This window comes from Dipteris shenzhenensis, chromosome 17 (genome assembly GCF_047967505.1).
Source record: "Dipteris shenzhenensis isolate YYH24624 ecotype China chromosome 17, Dip_SZ_1.0, whole genome shotgun sequence".
Taxonomy (NCBI): Eukaryota; Viridiplantae; Streptophyta; class Polypodiopsida; order Gleicheniales; family Dipteridaceae; genus Dipteris; species Dipteris shenzhenensis.
In genome coordinates, this window is record NC_141612.1 from 51,741,948 (window position 1) to 51,767,252 (window position 25,305).

Below are 25,305 nucleotides of genomic sequence, written 5' to 3' on the forward strand. Positions count from 1 at the left end.
CCTTGTCTCGAAAGCCACAAGTTTCAGCTGTGATAATTGCCTATCATAATGAGCTTGATGTCATGAAGGATCAATATGCACATGAGCAATTTGCTCGAATTTATGATCAACTTGTGAATGGGTAGAGACAGTGCTTAAGGATGGTTATATGATGATGCATGGTAGGCTATGTGTCACTAAGTAGTTGAGGCAAAAGGTCATGAGTGAACTCATGATCCACCACCATATGTAGTACATCGTGGTATTGACGCTATAGAGATAAGGTAGTGGAGCATTTCTTTTATTGCCCTTGTTGTGTCGTGATGTTGAAGAATATGTTTGTACATGCAGGACCTGTCAGAAGGTGAAGCACGATCATTGAAAGACTCCTGGATTGTTTACACCCTTTGCCCATTCCGGATGGACCATGTGAAAGCATAGCCATGGACTTCATTTTTTATTTGCCTAGGACTCCTATAGGTAATGATGGAATATGGACAATCATTGATTGATAGTAAGCAAGCACTTTTCATTCCTGTATGGAAGAAGATTGGGGCAAATCATATGGCAAAGTTTATGCATAATATTTTTAAGTATCATGGCATTCCTAAGTCTACCATGAGTGATAGAGACCCTCGCATGACCACCTTGTTTTGGCACGGACTTTTTGAGAATATGAGCACTAGTCTTTAGTTTTCTTCAGCTTTTCAGCTACAGACAGATGGGAAATTGGAGGAGGCTGATTCCACGGCATTGGATCTGCTTAAATGCTATGTTTCAGAGCACCAGTCACAATGGGAGAAGTTCTTATCGTTAGTTGAGTATGCATACAATAACAGGGTACATTCTTCTACAGGTAAAGCTCCATTTGAGATAGTGGAAGGCAGCCATACTTCAACGGACAAACACTATCGTGAAGGTGACTATTCCTTGATGCATTTTCAAAAGGAAGGCTAAGAAGTACACGGGGTCATACTCGGATTTTCCTAAGTTGAGAATGAGTTATTATGGGCCTTTTAAGGTAACTAAGAGGATTAATGATGTAGCATTCCAATTGCAATTGCCTGATCATTGGAGGATTCACAATGCTTTCCATGTGAGTCTGCTCAAGTCTTTTCAGGGTGGTGCCTGAGGATCTACCTTGGGAGATGCAACCAGAGGTGGAAGAATTAGATGAAGCTCTTGTACACCCGAGCAGATTTTAGCACATAAGGAAAGGAAGGTAAGAGGTAAAGTTACCTAATGCTACTTGGTGAAATTTTGTACCTATTCATCATTGAATGTGAAGTGGTTGGAGGAAGAGGAGGAACTGGCAGATACTCCTCAGGTGTTGTAGCTTTACCTTGAGGCTTCCCAATTGGAGCCAACTTTAGTTGGCCCTTCTTAAGGCTCAGTAGAGCGATAGACATATGGAGCATTGCCTGATGCTCAAGGGGGTAGCACCTCCACTCCCTTTGTATAGACACACTCGAGTATCTAGAGGTCGCTTGGTGTTACAACATGTCTCACCCGAGGTACTAGTTGCTAATAGTATTTCTACTATGGGGCCTCTATGATCGATGTACTAGTCACTTGGTTATGAAGCATCTGATGTGGAATGCTATATGTATTTGTTATCCATGGCTCTACAAATATGTATATATTGTTGGTTGATTTGTTGATGGCATTGTTGGCTGTCCTTTCAAATTTGGTTGGTTTGTTGGTTGGCTATCCTTTTAGACTTGGTTGATCTACTGGTGGCATTGTTAGTCATTCTTTCAGATTTGGTTGGTCTATAGGTTGGCTATCCTTTTAGACTTGGTTGATCTGTTGGCAACATTGTTGGTTGTCCTTTCAAATTTGGTTTGTCAGTTTGTCGGCTATCCTTTCACACTTGGTTGATGTTTGGCATGCTGGAGGTAGAAATCAGGCCAAGAAGAGAGAAGGTCCATTGCAATTTTCCCTGGAGTGTGCTTGGAGTGGGGTGACCTATTTTCTAGCTGAGTTCTAGACTTTTGTTGTTGTCGGTGACCTCCAAGAAGTAGGGTAACTTGCTTGGATGTTGTTTCTGCTGCTGCTGGAAGCTAGGCAAGAAGTGAAGTGATTTCTCTATAGGTTGGTTTTTGCTATTTCTCGGCTCCAGAAGTGCTGCGATTTCTTCTATAGGTTGATCTCAGTGATTTTTGTGGCTTCCCATGGCTAGATCCAAAGAAATTCCAAAGCATGTTTCCCCTTCCCATAGCTAGATCCAAAGACATGTTAGACCATGAAGGATTTAGGCCTCGAACAAAGTAGAATCCGTGGGCTAATCAAAATTGAGACCCAATGTTGTTTTATTGTTTTCTTTAATTGGGAATTGTCTTTGGTTAACCAATCCTAATGCAATAGAAAAGCATGATGCACAAACAAGATGTCATCCGAAATGTAGAAATGGTATGTGCATTGCACATTCCTGAACTCCTTCGAGTCTACTAGATGTATAGTATCAATTATAGAATCTAAAAGGTGGCTATAGGTGATATGCACCAAAATAGTTATTTGTTTGTTATACTAGTGTGCACTTTGTATTTCATCTTGTTCTTGAAAAGAGTAAACTTTTAGCAAAATCAATCACAGAGATAATTATGTCCTTGGGAAAACTAGCAAGGTGTGTCTTGGATTGCTTGGCTTGCCAGCGTGCTATGAATTGTGAAGCACATATTTTGGAATGTATTTTACTATGTGGTTGATAAGTTTCTATGATGGAGAGGTCTTGTATCATAATAGCCATCTCTTCTTATTTGGTACCACAATATCAAAAATTGCAAATCTCCTCCATTTCACAATGACAGGGTTGTCTTTCTTGAATTGATTTGGGCAAACAAGTTGCTTCTTCTTTGAACCATCCTTTATAGCACACCCTGGGTATTTTCCACGAATGCATTCAATTCGGCGCCACTCAAAATATTCCTTTGGACAAATCACTGGCTCCTACATAGTATTTAGTGTGCTAAACTTGCTTACCCTTGCAACACATGATGAGGATCCAAGCGGCCGACAGATGAGAAATTCACCTGTGAGACATAGGCATCTATGATCATGAAGCAACACTCCAGTAAGACCACATCTCAAGTCATTCAAAGCTTGCCAAGCTTGGTCAAAGTTTAATGCGCATTTTGTAGCAATACACATTCCTATCTTTGAGTCTCTTAACATACTAAGGTTTGCAATGCTCAAAGCTCCTTTTCCTGATCCTTACATCAAGGTTCTCAACCATAAATCCTAAGTACAGGTCCATCTATTCATCCAACAAATTATAGAGTACATGAAAACCTATGAAACAACATGATGTTTGTAAGCTACAACCACAAGCATGATGCCTTCAACCAACATGGTGGTGGATGTTATTTCAACCACTATAATGTTTGCATGCAAAATAATACTCTCTCTCTCTCTCTCTCTCTCTCTCTCTCTCTCTCTCTCTCTCTCTCGGGTCTCCCATTTAGAAAATTTTCTATTGTCATTACATTGCAAACAATATTTAGCCTCGCATAAGTTCTGATTTTCTTCCATTGAAAGAGACATGAAATGACCAAGTTCAGTCAAAGAATGACAATCAACTTTAGCCTAGGCCACCTTCTCCCTCAAGGTCTTCATATAATTTTTGCCATAATCCTGAATCACTGCTTGCATTCTAGCAAGAAAAGCTTCCCAAGCATAGTCAATGTCAAAGTGCGATTGTTGCAAAAGGGGCTAAAAAGCATCTTTAACCATGGCTTGATATTCATTATGGTCCAATAGGAGAAGAGGCGACCTGTTTTGCTGCTTCCCGGGTTGCATACAGTTGCATACAGACACTAGAAAGTGGGGTGATATGGTTGATTTCTATCAATTATTTGCTATTGATTTCGAGGCCTTTTGTAGGTGGGGAGACCTGTTTTGGAGCTACCTTTGAGTTGTGCTAGGGCTGAATCGTCTATTCTTTGCTAGATTCAAGGTTTTCTAGTTCAAACGACCTAATTCCTGTGGAATCTGGGTAGAGGAAGTCTAGTTTTTGCTTGCTTTTGCCGTTTCCGGATTGGTTGTTGGCTGGTCATTGTGTTTGGTATTGTTTCCAAGCAGAGGAACTCTCTCTCTCTCTCTCTCTCTCTCTCTCTCTCTCTCAGAAAGGTCGGACGACCATGGGATTAATATTGTGCCTGTCAGTAGTTCGCCTAATAAACCACCCTATAGGTCAATGCGAGACAGCAGGAGGAGAGCATGAGTCAGGTTAATGAACTTTTGGAGAAGGACTAATTTAACCACGTTCATCACCTTATTGTTCTCCAATCCTATTAGTGCAAAAGAAAAGATGGTTCATGGCGTATGTGTATCGACTACCGCGCCTTGAGAAATATCAATATTAAGAATCGCTTCCTGATACCTAAGATAGATGATATTTGGATAGGTTGAAGGAGGGACTTGTATTCACATGCATTGATTTAAAGAGTGGGTATCACCAGGTTTGCATCCACCCGAAACATGTACATAAGACGACGTTCATGACTTTTTTTGGGTTGTATGAGCTCTTGGTCATGCCTTTTGGACTCACTAACGTCCTTTCAAAATCATAGTGCCTTTGTTGGTACGTTCTTTGATGACATGATTGTGTTTTCGAAAGATGGAGAGGAGCATCGGGAGCGTTTGGCAATTGTGTGTGTAGAGCTGAGAAAACAAAAGCTGTCTATTAACCCTTTAAAAAATGAGTTTTTAATGGCTAAAGTTTATTTTCTGGGGCATATTGTTTCTAAGGATGGGGTTTGGATGAATCCAGCTAAAGTGAAAGCAATGAAGAATTGGCCATAACCGAAGAACTTGCATGAAGTACATAGTTTCTTGGGCTTATGTTCATACTACCATTGCTTTATCCGTCATTTTGCAAATATTGCAGCTACGATGCATGCATTGGCAAAGAAAGAAAGAGAGTTTCTGTGAACAAAGGAGGTAAATGACTCTTTTGAGGAGATGCAACAGAAGCTTACAACAAATCTAGTGCTGATTTTGCCTGATTTGCGAAATTCTTTTCATGTGCACGCAGATGCTTGTGGTAAAAATGATCTTGGAATTGTTCTGACACACGATGGACACTCTTTAACCTATGAAAGTCACATATTACAACCAATTGAGAAGTTGCACTTCATGCCTTGCCCACTTGGAAGCTTATCTTTTGAAAGCTTATTTTATGGTACAGACGGATCATCAATCCTTGCATTAGTTTTTTGACACAATCCAAGCTGTCTGAGAAGCACATGAAGTGGGAAAACTTCTTATCTATGTTTCATTTTCAGATTGTACATGTCAAAGGTAAGAAGAATGTGGTTGTAGATGCGTTGTCTCAAAGCCGCAAGTTTCAGCCTATCATAATGAGCTTGATGTCATGAAGAATCAGTATGCAGATGATGAGTAATTTTTTGGAATTTATGATCAACTATTGAATGGGTAGAGACATGAGCATTATGTACTTAAGGATGGTTATATGATGATACAAAAAAAAGGGACAAATTTTAGAGTTTTAGAGTAGGTGCTTGTACAAGCTTTTAAAACTTGTTGAGACTTGATTCTTGAAACACAAACATTTTACATATGTGCAAAAGAATAAAATGGGCAAAGAATGGCTCCCTAATAGGTAGAAATTGGATATGCAATGATGGATTGCTATCCTTTCAAACTTCGTTGATCTGTTGGCAACATTGTTGTCCTTTTAGATTTGGTTGGTCTATTGGTTGGCTATCCTTTCAAACTTCGTTGATTTGTTGCCAGCATTGTTGGTTGTTCTTTTAGATTTGGTTAGTTTATTGTTAGCTATCCTTTCAGACTTGGTTGATCTATTGGTGGCAGTCGGCTATCCTTTCAAATTTGACTTTTATTTTTGCTATTTTATTTTTATTTTTATGTTGTTTTTGTTTGCAGGCAATCGTGGATGTAAACGCCTTCTTTCAAGAGGGGGGTATGTAACGAGGACGTGAATTTATGAAAATTTTTATTTGCCGCTCCCGTAATTTACGTGTGATTGCCTCGAGCCTCGGGGGCACGGAAGTTTGGCCACGTGTGCAGTACTTGGGGGATTAAAATTCCTAGTGGACCCTTGAAAATTATGAATGTGCAAGCCAATTACTAGGCAATCAATTCCTAGGACCACTATGTGCAATAGAGGGACACAAGAGTGCTGTAATTAAAATTTGCTATTTTTGGCACGGGACTCCTAAAGCAGCACAAGACACTTGTTTGGCATGCAGGAGGCCACAATCAGGCTAGGAAAAGAGAAAATTTATCGCAAATTTCCCTGGAGTATGCACTTCTGCTACTGTTGCTGGTGACCTCTAGAAAGCAGGGCGACTTGCATCTGCTGCCAGATGCTAGACAGGAAGTGAAGCGATTTCTCTACAAGTTGGTGTTTGCTGTCTCTAGGCTCCACTAGTGCTGCGATTTCTTCTACAGGCTGATCTCACTGATTTTTGAGCTCCAGGAGAAGATGTGACTTGTTTTGCTGCCTCGCGAGTTGCGAACAAGCACCAAAAAGTGAGGCGAACTGAGTCTTGGCCGATTTCAATTAGTTGCTGTTGATTTCGAGGCCTTTTCCAAGTGGGGAGACCTATTTTGGAGCTACCTTTGGGCTATGACATGCTAAATCATCTATTATTTGCTAGATTCAAGGTTTTCCAATTCAAACGACCTGATTCTTGTGGAATCTGGATAGAGGAAGGCTACTTTTGCCTGCTTTTGCCTTTTTTGGACTGGTTGTTGGCTGGTTGGTCATTGCTTTTGGTATAGTTTCTAGGTAGAGGAAGGCTGATTCATGCTATTGGGCAATGGCCAAGGTAACTATAATAGAGGCTTTTGTCCAAACCCTAGAATTTGCGTTGTTTTACAACAACTTGTTTTCTCCAGCTTTCTTTGGAAGCCTTATGCAAACCCATTATAAAGGGTTGCATTCTAACCGAAGACATAATCTTAAAGTCATGTGCAACCCAAACCCACCTACACCCTTGATATTATGGCATAGCTTTCACTTCCAAGAAGAGAAATTTCACCATCCTACTACAACTTCACAAAATGAGAGAGTAGAGGCCACAAGTAATTGGTTCATGTGGTGTTTGTAGCCTCTTTATCGCCACAATCACATCTATTCTCACCTTCAAGTTCACAGAAATGCTTTTGGGGCGAACAAGTGAAGAGTTTTGGGACATTTAAAAAAGCTCAAATTTTCAAGGATTTTGGAGATTCAAGATTAGAGACCAACCAATATATCGGGGTGGAATTAATAAGAGGGAGTAGAGGCCAAGTTGGGGAGAGAACACAATATTACATTTTTGTACCTTGAGGGAGGTGGAGTACTACTAGGAGGGAGAACACAATAGATGCTATAGAGGAGAGAGGTGTGAATAAGTAGACGGTAACAAGAGAGCCTCATGAGGCTAGGCAAAATGGTGGCCTATCAAGATAGAACCTTTAATTGTCAAGGAAAACCCATGTTGATATGTGATTGACAAAATAAAGCAAAGTGTGATCCGTTCCATGGAGAGCTAACAATGGCTTAGAATATATTGTCGTGGCTTAGTATATAAAGCATGTATCTACAGCCTAGTGGGTACAATTCGCTTTTGTTGTTCTTAAATGATACTTGGAGCTACTTTAACATAATATTGTCACCATACTTGTCTACACATTTGAAAGTTTGGTCTTTGCAAGTGTACCTATTTTAAAGGGGAAATGAGCCGCGCTGGCCAACTTATACTGAACATTTGTGCCTTTGTAAGTGTTTCCATTTTACAGGGCGATGAGCCATGCTTGTCTAGATATCATGAACTTCCCAAAGCACCTCAAGGTCTTTGTTGGCCCTTGGAAACTTTCTTTCAGAAAAGCAGTAGGGACCTTTCCTCTTACCAACAAAGTACAAAGTTATACTCCTTTCATCATTGAAAGAAAGAGGCTTATTTTCGATCAAGGTAAAATCCTTCAATAGATGGATCTCTTGAAAGGATGGGTTATGCAAAGATAGTTTCAGCTACATAAATGATCATGAAGTGTTGAATCTTTTGGGATGCCATGCACGAGAAGACTATTAAGACACTAAATCTTGGCAAGATACGAACCTTCAGTGAGACTCGTGGCCTTGAATCTCATCTTCTTTGGATATTATGTGCATATGTATGCTGGATAGCACTTTGGCAGCACCCATGCTGGAAACATTCTGGTGGAACCTCTAATGATCAGAAACCATGAATCAAGAGGATGCTCCTCCCTTGGCATTAAAAATTATCATTTAGAAGGGTCAGCTTGCAAGCTGTATCCTGCAAAAGGTTTACCTGTGTTGAAATGCCATACTAGACTTGTGGGAATGTGAAACGTATGTGAAGGCTCTGAAAATCCAGTTTTATGGATGTTCAGGTGAGCTCTGTTATTGTGGTTGAAAGAGTTTATATGGAGCAGGGGAGTAGGACGTGGGTTGCAGAATTATTTATTATGCACTCAATACAATGTATTGTCGTATTATAGTCAAATTAAATGCAGCAACCTTGTGCTCCCATAAGCTCTGTTGGTTCTTGATTTATAAATCTTTGGTCATATAGCTACTCATGTTTACCAAGGAGTATAAATGCTTTGCAAGTCTAATTGTTTTGCTGGGTCCTTCCATGACTACATTCTTTTTTTTCTCATGTCAATCCTGAAATCCCTTCTGTACGAACAGGAGATGTCCATTCAAAGGAAAGCAACTTCTGAACCTGTCACATGTTTCATAAATAGCAACTTAACCAAGAAAATGTAAGAATGATGTGCTTTCATCCTTCATGGACCTTGCTATAATAATGTTTACAAAGGACAAAAACTTGATTGAATTTAATCTTAAATGAGCAGCTTTCTATGAAATCAAAAATCATTTCCATAATGTCTATGATTTTTGGAAAAGCCCTGACAGGTCTTAGCATCATGAAAAAGCTCATCTGTCTCACTCCAACTGGAAGCTCTTATTATCACCTCTAACTTTCCTGTAAAAGATTGAGCGAAGATTCGAGACATATGCTGAATATTTGCACCTTTATTAAAATTCTATTGGAGATCAAGCAAGGTTTTGAAGCACATTATATATTATTTCTGTGACTTTGATCTTGTGACACAGTCTGAAAAAATGCATCAGCATTGTATGTGTATTTTGCATGATGCATTCAAAGACATTATAACACTTATAAGAGCTCAATCAGTTGTTTGGTGATGCTTGTCACACAGCCTAAGTCCTGTTAGCAGCCTCTCTCTTTGATACCAAATTTATTAGCATTTAGTTCTGTCCTGACTCCTGCCTCTGCTTGAGGTATTACATTGGCACATCCAGCACAGGATTTGCCAATAGGGTCGCCAAAAATGTTAGCTATGAAGCGTGATGCTAACATGTAGATTCATTCACTTGGATGTGCATTACACTCTAGTCTTTGCTATTAAAAAGAGCAAAGAAACCAAGCCATTTCAGCTTCTTTTCTAGATTGCCTAACGGTAGTTCTTGCTGTTTGCCATTAGAAAGAGAAAACAAACCAAGCCATTTCAACTTCTTTCAATGAAGGACAACAAGAGGCTTACAATTAAGACCTTCCCATACATCAGCACCATTAGTTTCAGCTGGGATTACCTTACATGTATGGCCTTCCATCCACATAAATCTCTACCAAAGGCCGTTGCTGATGATAATACTCAATTGCACTGGCTGTCAACTTCCCCCTGAGAGTGAAGACAGTTTCAGTTTCATCCAACCACAATGTAGACTTCCAAAAGCTAAAAATGAACAATGATACAAAGTAGGGGTGAATCTGTGAAGGTCAGACAGGAGTTGCAGTTAATGTGTACAAAAAATGTTACCTTCCTAAATCAATGAATCTGAGAGAAGCAGCAGATAAAAGATGATGAAGTATGTCATCTGATAGCTTTATGCAGTGTTGCATACTCAAATAGCGTAAGTTTTTGTTCCTTTCGCTGAGAATTCGGACAGATGGATTTGAAAGAAGGCGGCAACCATCCAATCGAATTTTAAGAAGCTTTTTACATCCGTTGGCCAAAGCAATCACTCCAGCATCTGATATGTGCTCACAGTAACTTAGTGAGATATAACGAAGCAACGGGCACCTATAGATCAACACACGCACACACAGATTTCACATATTACAAACTTTAAGCCATCCAATACAAGGTCTGATCAATTGAAAGGGACATGCCACAATGCAAACCTGCCTCTTACACATAAATTAGTTCTACTTTGTAAGATGGGGGAAATAAATAAATTCATTTCAGTCAAATGCCCTTACTCAGGGAGACCACCTCGTTACTGACACATTCAAGTGACTAGAATTCATTCAAAGCTACAAATCAAACTCTGAGATCCATTTCAGCTCATAGAAACAGGATACTAGGAAAACAGATGGGAGGGAGGCAGTGCATGTCACCACAAGAGACCCTACAGGTGCTTCTTGTAGCAGAAGACATTCTTTCTGTCCAAGGGGTCTAGCTCTTTATTTTACCTCCCTCTCTCAGGTAGCAGCACAGATCAAGGGTCAGCAAGCAAGAACGGAGACCCTGACAAGATTGTTAATAAGCAAGAACGAGAGCCTGACAAGATTTGACCGAGCACAAAGCAATAACTTCCAATTCTAGCGTTTGCCTTTAAAATATTCAACGATGGGCTATAACAAATCGGAAACAATAACTTCCAATCTAGTGTTTGCCTATAACATATTCAGCAATGGGCTATTTTCCATTCATGTTAATGCATGAATTCCAGACTAGAGTACTAGCTTCTGTAAGGCTTAAAAAAGAAAAGATACATAGGCTAAAGACGTCTTTGGCCTAGCTTCCTTACAGAGCACTAGCTTCTGTAAGGCTTAAAATGACTACTTGAAATTCATAGCCTGGTAGGAGAGGAGATTTTCATGAACTTGACTGAGCTTCTCGTACATTTACATGAGCCCAAGAGAGCTCCTACTATGAAAGAAAACATATATGGCGTATAGTGATTCAAGAATGTTCAGCTAAGTGGAAGGATGGTTCAGAAGAGAATTCTACATGGAAAAGCGTAGCAAAAACAAAAATCGGTTTCCTAATATTGTTGCCAAGAACGCCAACTGTTCTTAAGGCAAGGGAATGTTACGATACTTGTAATGTGGAGTAGCATTAATCCTGGAAGGTTGCCTTGAATTAGAAAGCTTGGAGGCTAGACAATAGTCTTTGGTTACTGGGCCTAAGTGGCCACTTCATGTGGGAATGTTACAACACTGGTAATGTGGAGTAGCAATAATCCTGGAAGGATGCCTTGAATTTGGGAGTTAGGAGGCTAGACAATGGATGAGCATTGGGCTTGGGGTGGCAGGCTTGTGCATCTAGATGTCTCCAGTTGTGAGGCATGGATAGAAACCATGGTTGACACGTACGATCACGTTCGATGCGTACCGTTCGATATTACTAAACGAACTAAAAAATCTTAGGCGTACATCCCGATGGTACATTCGATACCCAAAAAAAAAGACACAAATTTTGGAGTTTTGGAGTAAGTACTTGTACAAGCTTTAAAACTTGTACAAACATGTAATATAGGTGCTTGATGGAGATAAAGAGGGAGAGAGATGAATTCAGATGCTTGATGCAGCTTGAGCCTCGTCACTTGTTGGAGATGGAGAAGGGAGAGTCGAGACTCAGAGGCGGAGGTAGATGCTTAGTGTGAGAACATAGTGAGGAGAGAGGGGCTTTATATGGAACCTTGCCATTTGGGAGGCCCAAAATCAGTTTGGTAGAACCACCACCAATAACAAAACCAGTCATCCAAAACACACAAACGAACATAACGTACGAATCGTACGGTACCGTACGGAACATAACGGAATGTACGGAACGTTCCGTACATTGAATGAGGGAAACCATGATAGAAACTGAAGGCTGTGTGGTGAGGGGCTCTGTAAGCTTATTTCATTTGAATGTAACAACAGATAGATTGTAGGAGATCCAACGAGGCAAAAGAGTAGGGTGGCAGGGAGTTGCAGGAGGTGCAGCAGCAGAAAGGGGGCAAGCAGCAAGCCTACCGGGGAGGAGGGGGAAGCCGGGGGCAGCAGATGCCGGGGAAGGGAAGGCTGAGGGAGGGAGAGAAGGAAAGGTGACGAGAAGAAAGGGGGAAGAAGGGTTGCACAGGGGGTAGGAGGGGTAGGTAAAGTTCTGAGGGAGGGCAGTTGGGTCTGCACTAAGTGTCACGAGAATGTGAAATTATGGGACTTGTTCTTTTTTTTTTCAAGAAAGAGACTTCTATTCAATAAGAGAAAAAACCCGCGAGAGCAAGCTCAAAGCGGAATACATCATGAAACCATGAGGATAAATAAACCCCCTCAAAATCATGTGGAAAACAACCAGGGCTTAAAAGTGCCACCTCAACCCCGTAAGAGTCTCAGAAAAGAAAGGAGAATCCTTCCATTCCCTGAGAAAGAAGCCCTCCTAGCTGAGGCTGCACGGGAGTCTCCCTGCATACTCGTCCATTCGGCCATCAAGGTAATGTATGGGTCTATCCAGATACTAGCCAATACGAGGGATGAACCGGAGTTCCCTCCAATGCCTCTGTGCATCTGGCTCTCCAGATATGCCAGGCTGCCCTTTCTGGTATTAGCAACTTTTATCACTCACTTGCTAGTACCAGGAGACGAGATATTCTCAGACGTGAGATTGTTGTTCGCCAGTAGTTGGCAGCTTTGTAGAGGAAAGAGCAAAAACGGCCTTCAGATGCTTGGATTCAGGAGCGCCTTGCTGCAGCAAGGGCTCATCAACAGACATTACTTGAACAAAGAGCAGAGTATGCCTTTCATGCACGGGAGTCCTTCTAGATTCAGATGGGTGGCAGAGTCAATAAACACTTTTTCTCTACGCTTGGCCCTAGACATAGTAGAGAGAGTGTATCCCAGCTTATTGACTCACATGGGGTTTTACAGACAGACCCAGATGACGTCATGCGCATAGCTTCAGGATTTTATGCCGCCCTTCTTACTGTAGATCCTGACACACAGGATAGAGAGGATGCTAGACAGGTTATTTGGCAGAGCATCCCTGCTGAAACCGGATATGCATGTTTTACTTAATGCAACACATAGTTCAGGACTGCACTTTCAGCCGAAGTGCCCAGGTTTGGATGGCCTCACCCCTTCTTTCTTCACTGCATTTTGGGATATGATTGGAGACTACATTACATCAGCCCTGCAGGGCATTTGGGACTCTGGCGAGATGCCCGGGTCGCTTACAGAGCGTCTCATCCACCTTATCCCGAAAGGAGGTTGTAGAAACTCAGTGTCCCAGTGGAGGCCTATCACACTTTTGGGGGCATGTTACAAGATTCTGGCCAAGGCAATCAGCCTCTGATTGCAGCCCCTTCTCCCATATCTTATTCATGATACTCAGACGGGATTTGTGCATCGCAGAAGCATTTTCGATAACATTTTCGATTTTTGGGAAGATTTGCGACTCCCATAATTTGCGCGTGATTGCCTTGAGCCTTTGGGGCGCAAGGGTCCGGCCATGGGGCGGGACTTGGGGAATTAAAATTCCTAGTGGGCCCTTGGAAATAGTGAAATGTGTGCCCAATTACTAGGCAATGAATTCCTAGGCAAAGTCTTCCTAGCATACTTCGCTGAAGACCATCAGATCCAACTCCAAAGAAATTCGGAGTGTACGTCCTGCCTGTCGACAACGATCATCCCCATGAGAGATGATTTGTATAGTATCACCACTCCTCTCGATCTGTGCACTCCACCCGTCTCTTGAGCCTGACCCTGATATGTTCTCTCCCATGTGTATCAATTGACTTACGACAAAGGCCGCTCTGGGCAAATGGGTCTTTGTGTAGAAAGCTTTATCTCATCCTGTGTATGATTCTGAGAAATTCCCTAAATCCGAACATAATGTACTATTACAGTTACAAACAGTGCAGGTTAGGGTCTCAGTGCTCGGAGTCTCATAGACCCACCCCTATGCAAGGGAACCACTAAATGCCCGTCGAGAAATGTTGATGGCATTGTTGACCATTACAAAGCTCGTCTTGTTGCAAAAGGTTATGCTCAGCAGCAGTGCATTGCTTTTGCGGAGACATTTGCACCGCTTCACCCATTACTACCATCTTGTGTATTATTGCTATTGAAGTCCATCATCATTGGCAATTGCATCAACTAGATATCAAAACTGCTCTCTTCTTGGAGACTTGCAAGAGGAGGTGTATGCCACTCAGCCTCCTAGTTTTGAGATCAAAGGATCCAAAAGGAAGGTATGCCGCTTGAAAAAAACATTTTACGGTTTGAGAAGCACCCCAGGTTGGTATGCCACTTGATACATATGAGAGGGGGAAGAGAAGTGGAAGGGAGCAGGAGAGTGAGAGAGTAAGAGAGTGACACTCTAGTGCGGGTGTGAAGTGATAGTGAGCCACACCACAAACTCACTTATGTTTTATTAGGATTAGGTTTACCCTATGACTGTCTTAAGACAGTCATAGGTGTCCTATCTTTAATTCTTTAATTAAGGGTTGGCAATGTGCCTTTACCCCCAACAACCTCCCACCTAAAGGCCAATGTGCCTAAAGGGGAGAAAAGAATAAAAATTACAGCAATATACAGTTACTGTATACAAGACCATAAAGTAAGAATGGTCTCATCCTAATCCCATGATGTGGCGGCAATGTGCAAACCGCTCTGTAGGCAAGCTCTTAGTGAGCAAATCTGCAGGATTATCATCAGTATGTACTTTCACAAGCTCAAGACGCTTGTCTTCCAGTACCTCCCTGATGAAATGATATTTCACTTCTATGTGCTTGGTCTTCTGATGAAAGACCGGATTCTTTGCCAACATGATAGCACTTTGACTATCACAATGCAAAACTGGCATATCTCCTGTAATGCCCAAATCTCCCACCAGCTGAGTAAGCCATATTGCTTCCTTGCAAGCCTCAGCGGCTGCAACATATTCAGCTTCTGTGGTTGACAGTGCAACGCATTTCTGCAACCGAGACACCCATGATATAGCACCTCCTGCAAATGTGAAAATATAACCGGTAGTAGACTTCCGGTTATCCGCATTCCCTGCATAGTCTGAATCTGTAAAACCATGCACCAATGCATCCTGCCTACCATAGCATATGCACAAGTCTTTGGTACCCTTGAGATACCTCAAGACACCTTTCACTGCTTCCCAATGCCGCTTGCCTGGATTTGCCATATACCTGCTAATGACTCCCACCGCAAAAGCAATATCCGGACGAGTGGCAACCATGGCATACATCAAAGATCCAACTGCAGATGCATACGGAACCTTGGCCATTTCAGCCTTATCATCATCTGATCTGGGGCTGTCCTTACTGCTGAGTTTTAAATGTGGAGGCAACGGGGTACTAATGGACTTCCCCCCCTCCATTTTAAACCTCTGCAGTACTTTGTCAATATACTCTTTCTGTGATAGAAACAAAAGTCCCTTGGACCTGTCACGAGTAATACGCATGCCAAGAATATGATTTGCATCACCCAAGTCTTTCATGTCAAAAGACTTATGCAGTTGTTTCTTCAAAGCACTAATCTCATGCTGAGATTTACTGGCAATAAGCATGTCATCCACATATAGAATGAGTAGCATCAAACTGCCATCCTTTGCCCGTTTGGTGTACAAGCAATGATCGGTCTCACACCGATGATACCCTTGGGACTGCATGAAGGCATCAAACTTCTTGTACCATTCCCTTGGCGCCTGCTTGAGTCCATACAAGCTCCTCTTGAGCTTACACACAAGCTGTTCTTTCCCTTTAACAGCATATCCCTCTGGCTGACTCATATAGATCTCATCATGAAGATCTCCGTGAAGAAAAGCTGTCTTCACATCCATCTGACATAAATCCATGTCATCATGAGCAACAAGAGCTAACACTGCTCTCAAAGTAGTCATCTTGACTACAGGGGAAAAAATCTCATCAAAGTCAATGCCCTTCTCCTGCTTAAATCCCTTGGCAACCAATCTGGCCTTATACCGAGGTAAAGCATTTGAATCCACTTTGACTTTGTAAACCCACTTGCATGGCAAAACCTTTCTGCCTGCAGGTAACTGCACCAAGTCCCATGTATCATTCTGAAGTAGGGAGTCCATTTCTGACTGCATGGCTTTCTCCCACTTCTTTTTCTCTGTTCTTCCCATAGCTTCCTTGAAGCTGGAAGGCTCACCACAATCAGTCAGCATGATAAAATCAGCCACATTATTGGCTCCTGGAACAAACCTGGCAGGAGGCCGTTGTGCACGGGTGCTCCTCCTCACAAAATGTTCCGGATTAGGCTGCTGTTCAGCCTGTTCTTCATGCATGACGGGTGGCTGTACCACCATATCTGGCTGTTCTACAGCCCCATCTGTTGGCACATCCAATGGTGCATCATTGGCAAAATTATCTGGCTGATTTTCAGCCTGTATACCCTCTTGAACAGGGTGATCTGCAGCAGGCTGCTGCTGCATATAAATAGGCATTCTTTGCTGTCCAACATCATCATAAATAACCCTCCTGTATTCCACAGGTTGCACGGGTTCCTTGTGTACACTATCTTCTTTAAAGATGACATCATTGCTGCGTATAATCTTCCGTTTAACGGGATCCCATAACCTGTACCCCATTTCACCTTCGTCACCATAACCCATAAAGATGCATCTGATAGACTTTGGATCCAGTTTGGTGCGTAGATCTTTGCGTACATGAGCAAAGCACTCGCAGCCAAATACACGTAAGTGCTTATATGAGGGAGGCTTGCCAGACCACACCTCCTCTGGCACTTTCAACTCCAAAGCCTTATTTGGTGACCTGTTAATAATGTGAACTGCTGTTTGCACGGCTTCTGCCCAAAAGCCATGGGGTAATGCAGCATAAGACAACATACATCGAACCTTCTCCTGAATAGTTCGATTCATCCGCTCACTTGCACCATTTTGAGATGCATTATGAGGGGCTGTGAGTTCCTGTTTGATGCCCTTAGCTTGGCAAAACTGCACAAAAGCATGTGACACATACTCACCCCCATTATCGGATCTGAGGCATTTCAGCCTACGACCTGTCCGATTCTCAACTTGAGCGACAAACCTCTTGAAAGCATCTAGGGCATCTCCCTTATGCTTCAAGAAATAGACCCACACCTTACGTGTGGCATCGTCAATGAAAGTAATAAAATATTTTGCACCCCCTAGTGATAACTGTGGCATCTCACACAAATCAGTGTGCACTAGATCAAGTGGTGCTCTATTCTGGGGAGATCTCCTCTTATGAGGAGTCACAGAATGCTTGCCAAAAATACAATGATCACAAGTAGGCAAATCTGAAAAAGAGAGAGGCGGCAGATAACCCAAACGTGACAGTTCTTGCATTCCTTTCACAGACATGTGTCCCAACCGGCTATGCCACAATGAAACCTTTGGCAGCTCGGTTATGGCAACAACATGATTACCAACACTGGAAACATAAAGAGGGTACAAGGTATCACTCTTAAAACCCTCAGCCACTACAGTCTGGCCATCAGTAATCACCCATTTGGAATCCCCAAATGTGGTGTGGTAACCACTGTCATCTAATAAGCCAGTGCTAATCAGATTTTTCTTGATTTGCGGCACATGGTGAACACCATCAAGCATAAATGACTGTCCATCAGGAAGTACTATCTGTATACTGCCAATCCCTGCAATCTGACATGCATAGTTGTTCCCAAGATGAACAACTCCATGAGTACCTGTGTAGGAAGTAAACCACTCCCTATGAGGAGTAACATGAAAAGAGGCACCTGAATCCAAGAGCCAGGTGTGCATGTCATGGCCATCAATAACCAAAGCATGTGCTATTACAGCAGAAGAGCATAAAACATCATGTATGTCACTGTCACTGTCCTCTGCTGCAACATTCACTGCATCCAAGTCATCTGCCTTGGCCTTGCCTTTGCCTTTGCTTGCATTTCCTGCATCCTTTGTTTCAGCCTTCTTGGCTTTCTGATCCCGTATGAACTTGAAGCACTTCGACTTCACATGTCCCTTCTTGCCACAATAAAAGCATTCAATGTCCTTTTTGCCACGGGACTGACTGCGGGATTTGGACTTACTAGCAGATCTCCCCTTCTGCTGAGTCCTGCCTCTGTCCTGTACCTGCAAAGCATTTGAAGATTTGCTGCCCGCATTATTCTTCCTGCTCATCTCCTCCATAAGGAGAGAGCTCTCTACATCAGCATAAATAAGAGTGGCATTTGAGTTTGACAGGGTGGTCTTGAAAGTGTCCCAACTCTCAGGGAGGATACACAGCAAGAAGGTAGCCTTGAACTCCTCATCAAGATTCAACCCCTGTGCAATCAGCTGTGTAAAGATAGCATTGAACTCACTCAAGTGTGAGGTCATAGCTGTACCTTCCTTCATGCGAAGATCAACCAGCTTCTTCAGCCAATAAACCTTACTGGCTGAGCTCTTTTGGGCATATAATTCTTCTAGTCTTTGCCATAGACCATAAGAGGTCTTTTCAGCCTGTACATTGAACACAAGAGTGTCTGAAATAGTGAGCATGATTGCTGCCCTCGCGGACAAATCAAGCTCTTCCCAGTCATCAACTGCCATATCAGATGGCTTGACACCCTTTACCCTTATGGGCTTAGCAATCTTCTTTAACAGAAGTACATTCAAGCACTGTTCTGCCCATAATGCATAGTTATGTGCTCCTTCCAGTTTCTTTATGTTCAGAATTGAAGAATCACCTCCTCCTGATGCCATATCAGATGAGGAAAGTACCTGACTCCCTGGAAGTAAAAGAGGCTGAATAAAGGTTCTGATTTCTCAGAAAAGGTTGCTCTATTCAAGAGCCAGAAGCACTCTCAATGGTGCTGTTTTTACTGTCAGTAAAATCTGCAGCAAAACAGTAAATGTCCCTGCAAATACTGTACCTTCTGACAAACTATTCTGAGCTCAAAAAAGGCATAAAAACAGTGATTTCAGACTGCTGTTGCTGCTCAACAAGTGCTTAACAGTGCACAATCATCTGACAAAACCACCAACACTGCTGTAAACACTGCTGTACTGACTGCTGTTGCTGCTCAACAAGTGCTTAACAGTGCACAATCATCTGACAAAACCACCAACACTACTGTAAACACTGCTGTACTGACTGTACTGATCACTTCTCCCACCTCAGATGAGGTATGGCACTGAGTTAAATTGCAGAAACCACTTGACAAACACTGCTGTACTGACTGCTGTTGCTGCTCAACAAGTGCTTAACAGTGCACAATCATCTGACAAAACCACCAACACTGCTGTAAACACTGCTGTACTGACTGTACTGATCACTTCTCCCACCTCAGATGAGGTATGGCACTGAGTTAAATTGCAGAAACCACTTGACAAACACCCCAAAAACAGTAAATGACCCTTCAGCCTGTCACAAAACCTGCAACAGTAAATGGGATAAATCCCAAGCAATCACCCTTAGACCAAGGGGAGAAAATGCATCTGAAGATCTCTGTCGGTAACCCAAGTGCTATCAAACAAAGTCTGGGCAAAAGCCCCTTGATCTGACACCTGAATCAAGTGGAGAACACCTCAACACTGAGGTAGCATGCAATATGAAATCTCTCTGACACTTGTACCTGACAATGTGTAATGCATAGACTGCCTTTGTGTACTCGGTAACAACACAAATCACAACGTACAGACACCAAGAAGAAAATCTTTTGAGCACTGTCAACGATGGGCAGTTAGGGACCGAGTAAACTCGATGCGCCCTGACCAAGCGTGGCTCAACTGAGATTTTCAAAGTGCGTACAAAGAATGTGACCTGCAACAAATGTCACCAAATGCACTGCGGAAATAAAGCAAATGTGTGCTCCCTGGCTACACACTGCCTCAAGGCATATACTGCAAACACATCCAGGCAAAAGCCATTTGATAAGGTCACCCAAAACTGAGAATTGCACTCAGTAAATGCATAGAAGCTCCTGCTGTACTTCTGTCCTCGCAGCAGCACGCTTTCCCCAAAAAAAAAATCGAGTTGAGACTTTGCAGCAAAACAAACAAGTCCTGCTGTACTTCTGTACCCTGCTGTCGACGCCAACCTAGTGTACCTGCAGATGGATGAAGCTGTGAAGGACTGTCGTCCGTACAGTTGTACGGCTGTCCGTACGACTGTACGGACAGTCCGTACAGATGACGTCGAATAGCTGCGCCCGCAGCTATGGAGCTGACTGATGCAGTCTTGCGACCCGATGACGCCCTGATCTGCTGCCCTGCGCCCTCACAATGCCTCGAAAGGCCTAGCAGCTAGTAGCAGCTGCTATGCAGCTGCTGGCTGCTAGCTGGATGCGACGCCTCGAGCTGCAGCTAGCAGCTCCTGTGCACGGAGACCCGCGATCAGCGACCACTGCCGTGACCACGCCCGTGACGTCGATCTGACCCGCGCCCGCGCTGTCGACCTGTTCGCCGCCTGCGCACTGTACGTCGCAGTCCGTACAGTTGTACGGACGACGTACGGCCGTACGGATCTGGCCGTACGTCCGTACGGAAAGAGAGTAGACAAGGAAGAGGGGGCTTGGGAGAGGAGGCTCTGATACCAGTTGAGAGGGGGAAGAGAAGTGGAAGGGAGCAGGAGAGTGAGAGAGTAAGAGAGTGACACTCTAGTGCGGGTGTGAAGTGATAGTGAGCCACACCACAAACTCACTTATGTTTTATTAGGATTAGGTTTACCCTATGACTGTCTTAAGACAGTCATAGGTGTCCTATCTTTAATTCTTTAATTAAGGGTTGGCAATGTGCCTTTACCCCCAACAACATACTCATCTCATCAGCCTCAGTTTTCAGAACCATCCCACAAAGAGCACTCCTTAACTCAAAGCGTGATGCAGACCTGCTGATGTTAATTCTGTATGTTGATGATATGCTTTTGACTAGACCTTCTACTCAGCATATTGCATTATTTAAGGCTAGTTTGCAGGAGTCCTTTGCAGTGACAAATTTGGGCCAGAATCATTAATAATTTGGCATCCAGTTTACTCATGTTGAGGGGGGTATTATGATGGGTTAGTCGAAATACATTGGACAGCTCCTACACAGGTTTCAATTTGAGAAGTGAAAACTAGTTTCTACACCCATGGAGTCTCATTTCCATTTCTCCTTGGATGATGCCACTAAGCCTTTTGATGCGACTCTCTATTAGTGTCACGAAATCAGTTTTTTCCCAAGAAATAAAGAGAGATCTTTATTAGGTTCACTTAGGTCAAAGAAAGTTAAATTTGGTTAACTAGCAATAGTTTTACTTTTCCTTACTTTGCATTGGTTAGGAGAATTGTGGGGATGCCCACAAGGGACTCCGAATAGTCCAAGAATCAGAATGCATGCATATTGTCTAACCTCTAATGGACTAAAGTGTTGGATATTGTTTATTGAATGTGCACGACCTAGAAGAGTGCGAAAAGGCCCAAATTTTAAGACAAGTGCCAAAAAGCAGGTCCAAGCAGACCCCCACTATAGAAGGTTGGAGTTTGAAGAAAATGAGAGTGCCTATTTTAGTGTGCCCGAATCTGCAGAATCCGTAAATATAGGAAACTGTCCAAAGTTATCTCCTAGGTATTGTGGACAATTCCTAATACTTAAGACAATGGAAGAATTTACTTAAAAATTAGCCTTGCTAGAAGGATGTAGAGAACATCCTGTTTTTTATGAAAGTAGGCTAAAAGGGTAGTTAGGAGATGATAGCAATCTCATTGGAAATAAAGTCCTAGTTGAAAGCGTTGAACCTGCTACTTTACCATATGAACCACAAAAAATTCTAGATACAGAAGAAATAAGAACAAGACATACAATATACCAAGAATGTTTGGTTAAGTGGAAAGATAGACCTGAAGAGAGTACAACATGGGAAAGGATAAGCAATCTCCAGAGGAGATTTCCTAATTTTGTTTTCAAGGATGTGAACCATTCTTAAGGGGAAGGGAATGTTACGTCAACCATAATCGTGAGGTGGGAAACCAAAGGGGTTGAAGGAACTTGTATTAGTGGGGCTTCGAGGACTTGGGTTTAGGATTGTTCCTAGGCCTAGGCACTAATGAAAGGTGTAAAGGGGAGCCTATGAAAGGGAATGTATGGTAAGGTCCCTTATGGGACACAGGGCACCAAGAGAGGAAGACACTTCGCAAGTGCTAGGTTCAAAGGAGGTTTCCAGAGAGAGAGCTCCATCATGGCAGAGTTGAGAGAGAGGAACTCTAGAGAAGGGTTCACGACGAAGCACAATAGGAACAATCTGGAGACATATGGCTGGTTGGATTGACTTTTGAGAGCTCTCTGATGTGTGATCTAAAGTTTTTTGTAAGAGGCGTAGTTTGCTATGCCAAGAATCTCTAGCACGAGAGCAGTTCCAGATACCTTAAACACGTTTTGGGATATCATCTACTACCGTAAAGTCAAGTGACTTTTCATCATGCTCTTTCTTCATGCATGAGAACCATGCTTGAATGAAAGTCACTACATTGCACCATGTGAATTCTTTGATGTCAATTGAACTCATGGCCACTCAAATTCATGCTTCAATTTCTGCCAGAATTGATAAGAAAGACTTGGTCTTGATTTAGTTGAGTGGCAGTTCATTGTATTGAGTGTATATCATAGTGGTTTGTCATGCAACAGTAATTGCAATTGCTTTAACTCCTTAGTGATTCGTGAATGCTTTCCGATAACCATCTAAATAGTCTACCATGAACCTCTCAACAGCTTGTTGTGCTAATACTTTGATGATGAGTGACAATGTTATTGTGAAGATGCTTCTTGACAAATGTCAATCCTCTTCCAAGCTCTGAATAGGTTCCTTGTCCTTCTCTTAACCCGCCTGTATTTGCTTTATCTTCACCCCTGCCTTGTTGATAGCTATACCATTTTCTTCAAATGCATGTTTTGGGAAGTTCTTATTAGGTGCAAGAGCTGTTCTTTTGTGACTTTATATTAAACATCTGAGATCTAAGCTTCCACTCCTTATTGGATGGTTGCAAATTCTTGGTTTTCTATCTTTTCCACGTATATGCATTTCCAGTTTTGATATACTAAATCATGATCATGCAATTTCTGATAATTTCTTATGGCTTGTCTTAACAGCTACAGCACTAAGTAAACTAAGTTAACAGCTATAGCACTAGGATGCATTTCTTAAATTTTCAAGGAGAATGCATTGTTTGCATGTAAATTTGAGACATCTTGACTGCCTCCCATCATCCACACATTGTGAAAGAAAGCACATCCTTTAATTTCTGGTGCAAATATCACAAGTTCTCTCGGTAGTAAAAGTGGCATGGCCTTTTTTTAAAAACTTTATGCAGGTCTGTACAAACCCTGGTGAAATCAAGCTGAGACCCTGGGTCTGATTTAATTAACAAGTATTCAAACGACATCCTCTGCATATCGTCAGGGATCTTGGCTCCCGCCCCTTGTGTAAACAATATCAAAAGAAAACATGCCCTTTAATATATCAGTAGTTCACTCATCAGTGAACCTGACACTAACTAAATTTATAAATGCTTAAGAATAGATACAGGGCTTATATAAACGTGTGTACAATCAGATGAGACCCTAGATGTAAGTAAATTACTATGTATCCAAAACATTATAAGAAAACGTCCTTTGCACTGCTTGAGGGACTTTGATTGCAATACATTGTGCATGCAACAAGAAAGAAAAGATTTCCTTTAATTTGATCACAAAAGGTGGTTCCTTGGCATAAACTTGGCACTAATAAGACTTTTATACACCAAAGGAATGATACAAACCCTTGTGCAATCAGGCTGACGCCAACATTTGTTATACGTGAGCAATTATTCAATGCCAGTTCACGCATGAGTTTGCAAGTTGCTACAGCTTTCAATGATCTATCTGCCACACGTCCATAGCTGATCACCTACATGTTATATAATACATAATGGAGTTAGAATTCGTTGAGACTGAGTCTTAATTTATCTCACCAGCAATTGTATTAAAAAGGATACTATGGTTGATGACTTACATAAAACATTCTGAAATTTAAAGGTTACAGTTTGTTTCAAATCGAAAGTCCCAATTCATCTCATAAGCATAAGAGTATTTAAGTATTTACTTCCAAACTTTGTAACCAAGGAGTCCCTTTGGATAGCCCATACATAGATCCTGCCTAGATACTGATGACATGTTTCAACAAGACCATCGACCTTAGCAAAGGATCACAGATTAGCTGCAATTGTTGGGCCATAGATGAATTTTATATTCAAAACAATAAATGACACACTTGTAGCTATAACCGATGAGATAACTTTCAAGTCCAATTCCATACGTCATCTTAATTGGCTTTCGTGTGATCTCCCTTCCTCATCCAAAACATCCTTTGGAAAAATGCTAGGTGGGATTTAGACAGGATTGAGCTCCAGAATGGTCCAAAAAGTGCACTTGCTTGGACTGAGAAAACTGAAAGAAGTTTCCAATTTGATAAATAGCTCAGAAGAGCTACCCTAGTTTTGAAAGTGGTCGATCCTAATGAAACTTTCATACTTGAAATTGATGCAAGTAATAGATCTGTGGGAGCCCTATTGATCCAAAGTGGATGATTTGGTGGCGTTTGGAGGTAAGAAACAATACCTAGCTTAAAAATTATATCCATCATATGAGAAAGAATGAATATCTACTGGCTGAGCTTTGCAAACATGGAGGCACTACTTCTATGGTGCAAAATTTGAAAATTCTATTTGACCAAAAGGAGTATTAAGTGGTGATGCAATCACTATGAGTTGGAAGGCCAAAAAGTCAAATGAGCTAACTAAATTGAGACAAGAGTTCTCTCAAGTGTAAGGCTTTTTGGTAAGTTTTAGAGAAAGTGCTTATCAAGATTTTCCATAAATGTTTATTTTTCTAAAGTTAACTACCTTCGTTGCTTTGTCTAGCCTACCATAAACCAAATAAGATCAAAGAGAATACTTAATAATTTAGCTGCCTAGACCTTACTCACAACATGAATCATGCTATCAAAAGCATTTGTCGAAAAATGATGCTCTTATCCTTTGTGTTGGATTGTTTCAACCTTCAATCTATCATCAGGGACTAGTTGTGCATGCAAATTTCCTTCTTTCTGAACTTATGAACTCTATTTAATTCTTCTCACTGGGCTTCATTATCAACTACTCCTATCCCTTTCTTACCTGCATGTTGATGGTCCGTTTCCCTTTTCTTCCAAAGTGGGCAGTTTTAATACATGTAAGATGCTCCCTCACATCAACTCCAAATTCCCTACTTTCTAAACTTATGAGCTGCAATTTTTTCATTGAAATAGACTTCTATTAAAAATGA

At 41.9% G+C, this 25,305-nt stretch overlaps 1 protein-coding gene across 3 annotated transcripts in view; it reads right to left on the reverse strand.

The window, feature by feature from the left end:
- Nucleotides 1-8,597: 8,597 nt before the first annotated feature.
- LOC147892270 (F-box protein SKIP2-like) overlaps nucleotides 8,598-25,305 on the reverse strand; it is a 228,241-nt gene continuing 211,533 nt past the window's right edge. For 2 of the 3 annotated variants that reach the window (XM_087388683.1, XM_087388681.1), the window contains 3 exons: nucleotides 23,763-23,890; nucleotides 9,823-10,086; nucleotides 9,018-9,684 (listed from right to left, as the gene is read on the reverse strand). In XM_087388683.1, coding sequence (XP_087244809.1) covers nucleotides 9,597-9,684; nucleotides 9,823-10,086; nucleotides 23,763-23,890 — 480 coding nt within the window. In that variant the 3' untranslated portion in view covers nucleotides 9,018-9,596. Of the gene's footprint in view, nucleotides 8,700-9,017; nucleotides 9,685-9,822; nucleotides 10,087-23,762; nucleotides 23,891-25,305 lie in introns of those variants that run through there. The other variant, XM_087388682.1, reaches the window with a different exon arrangement.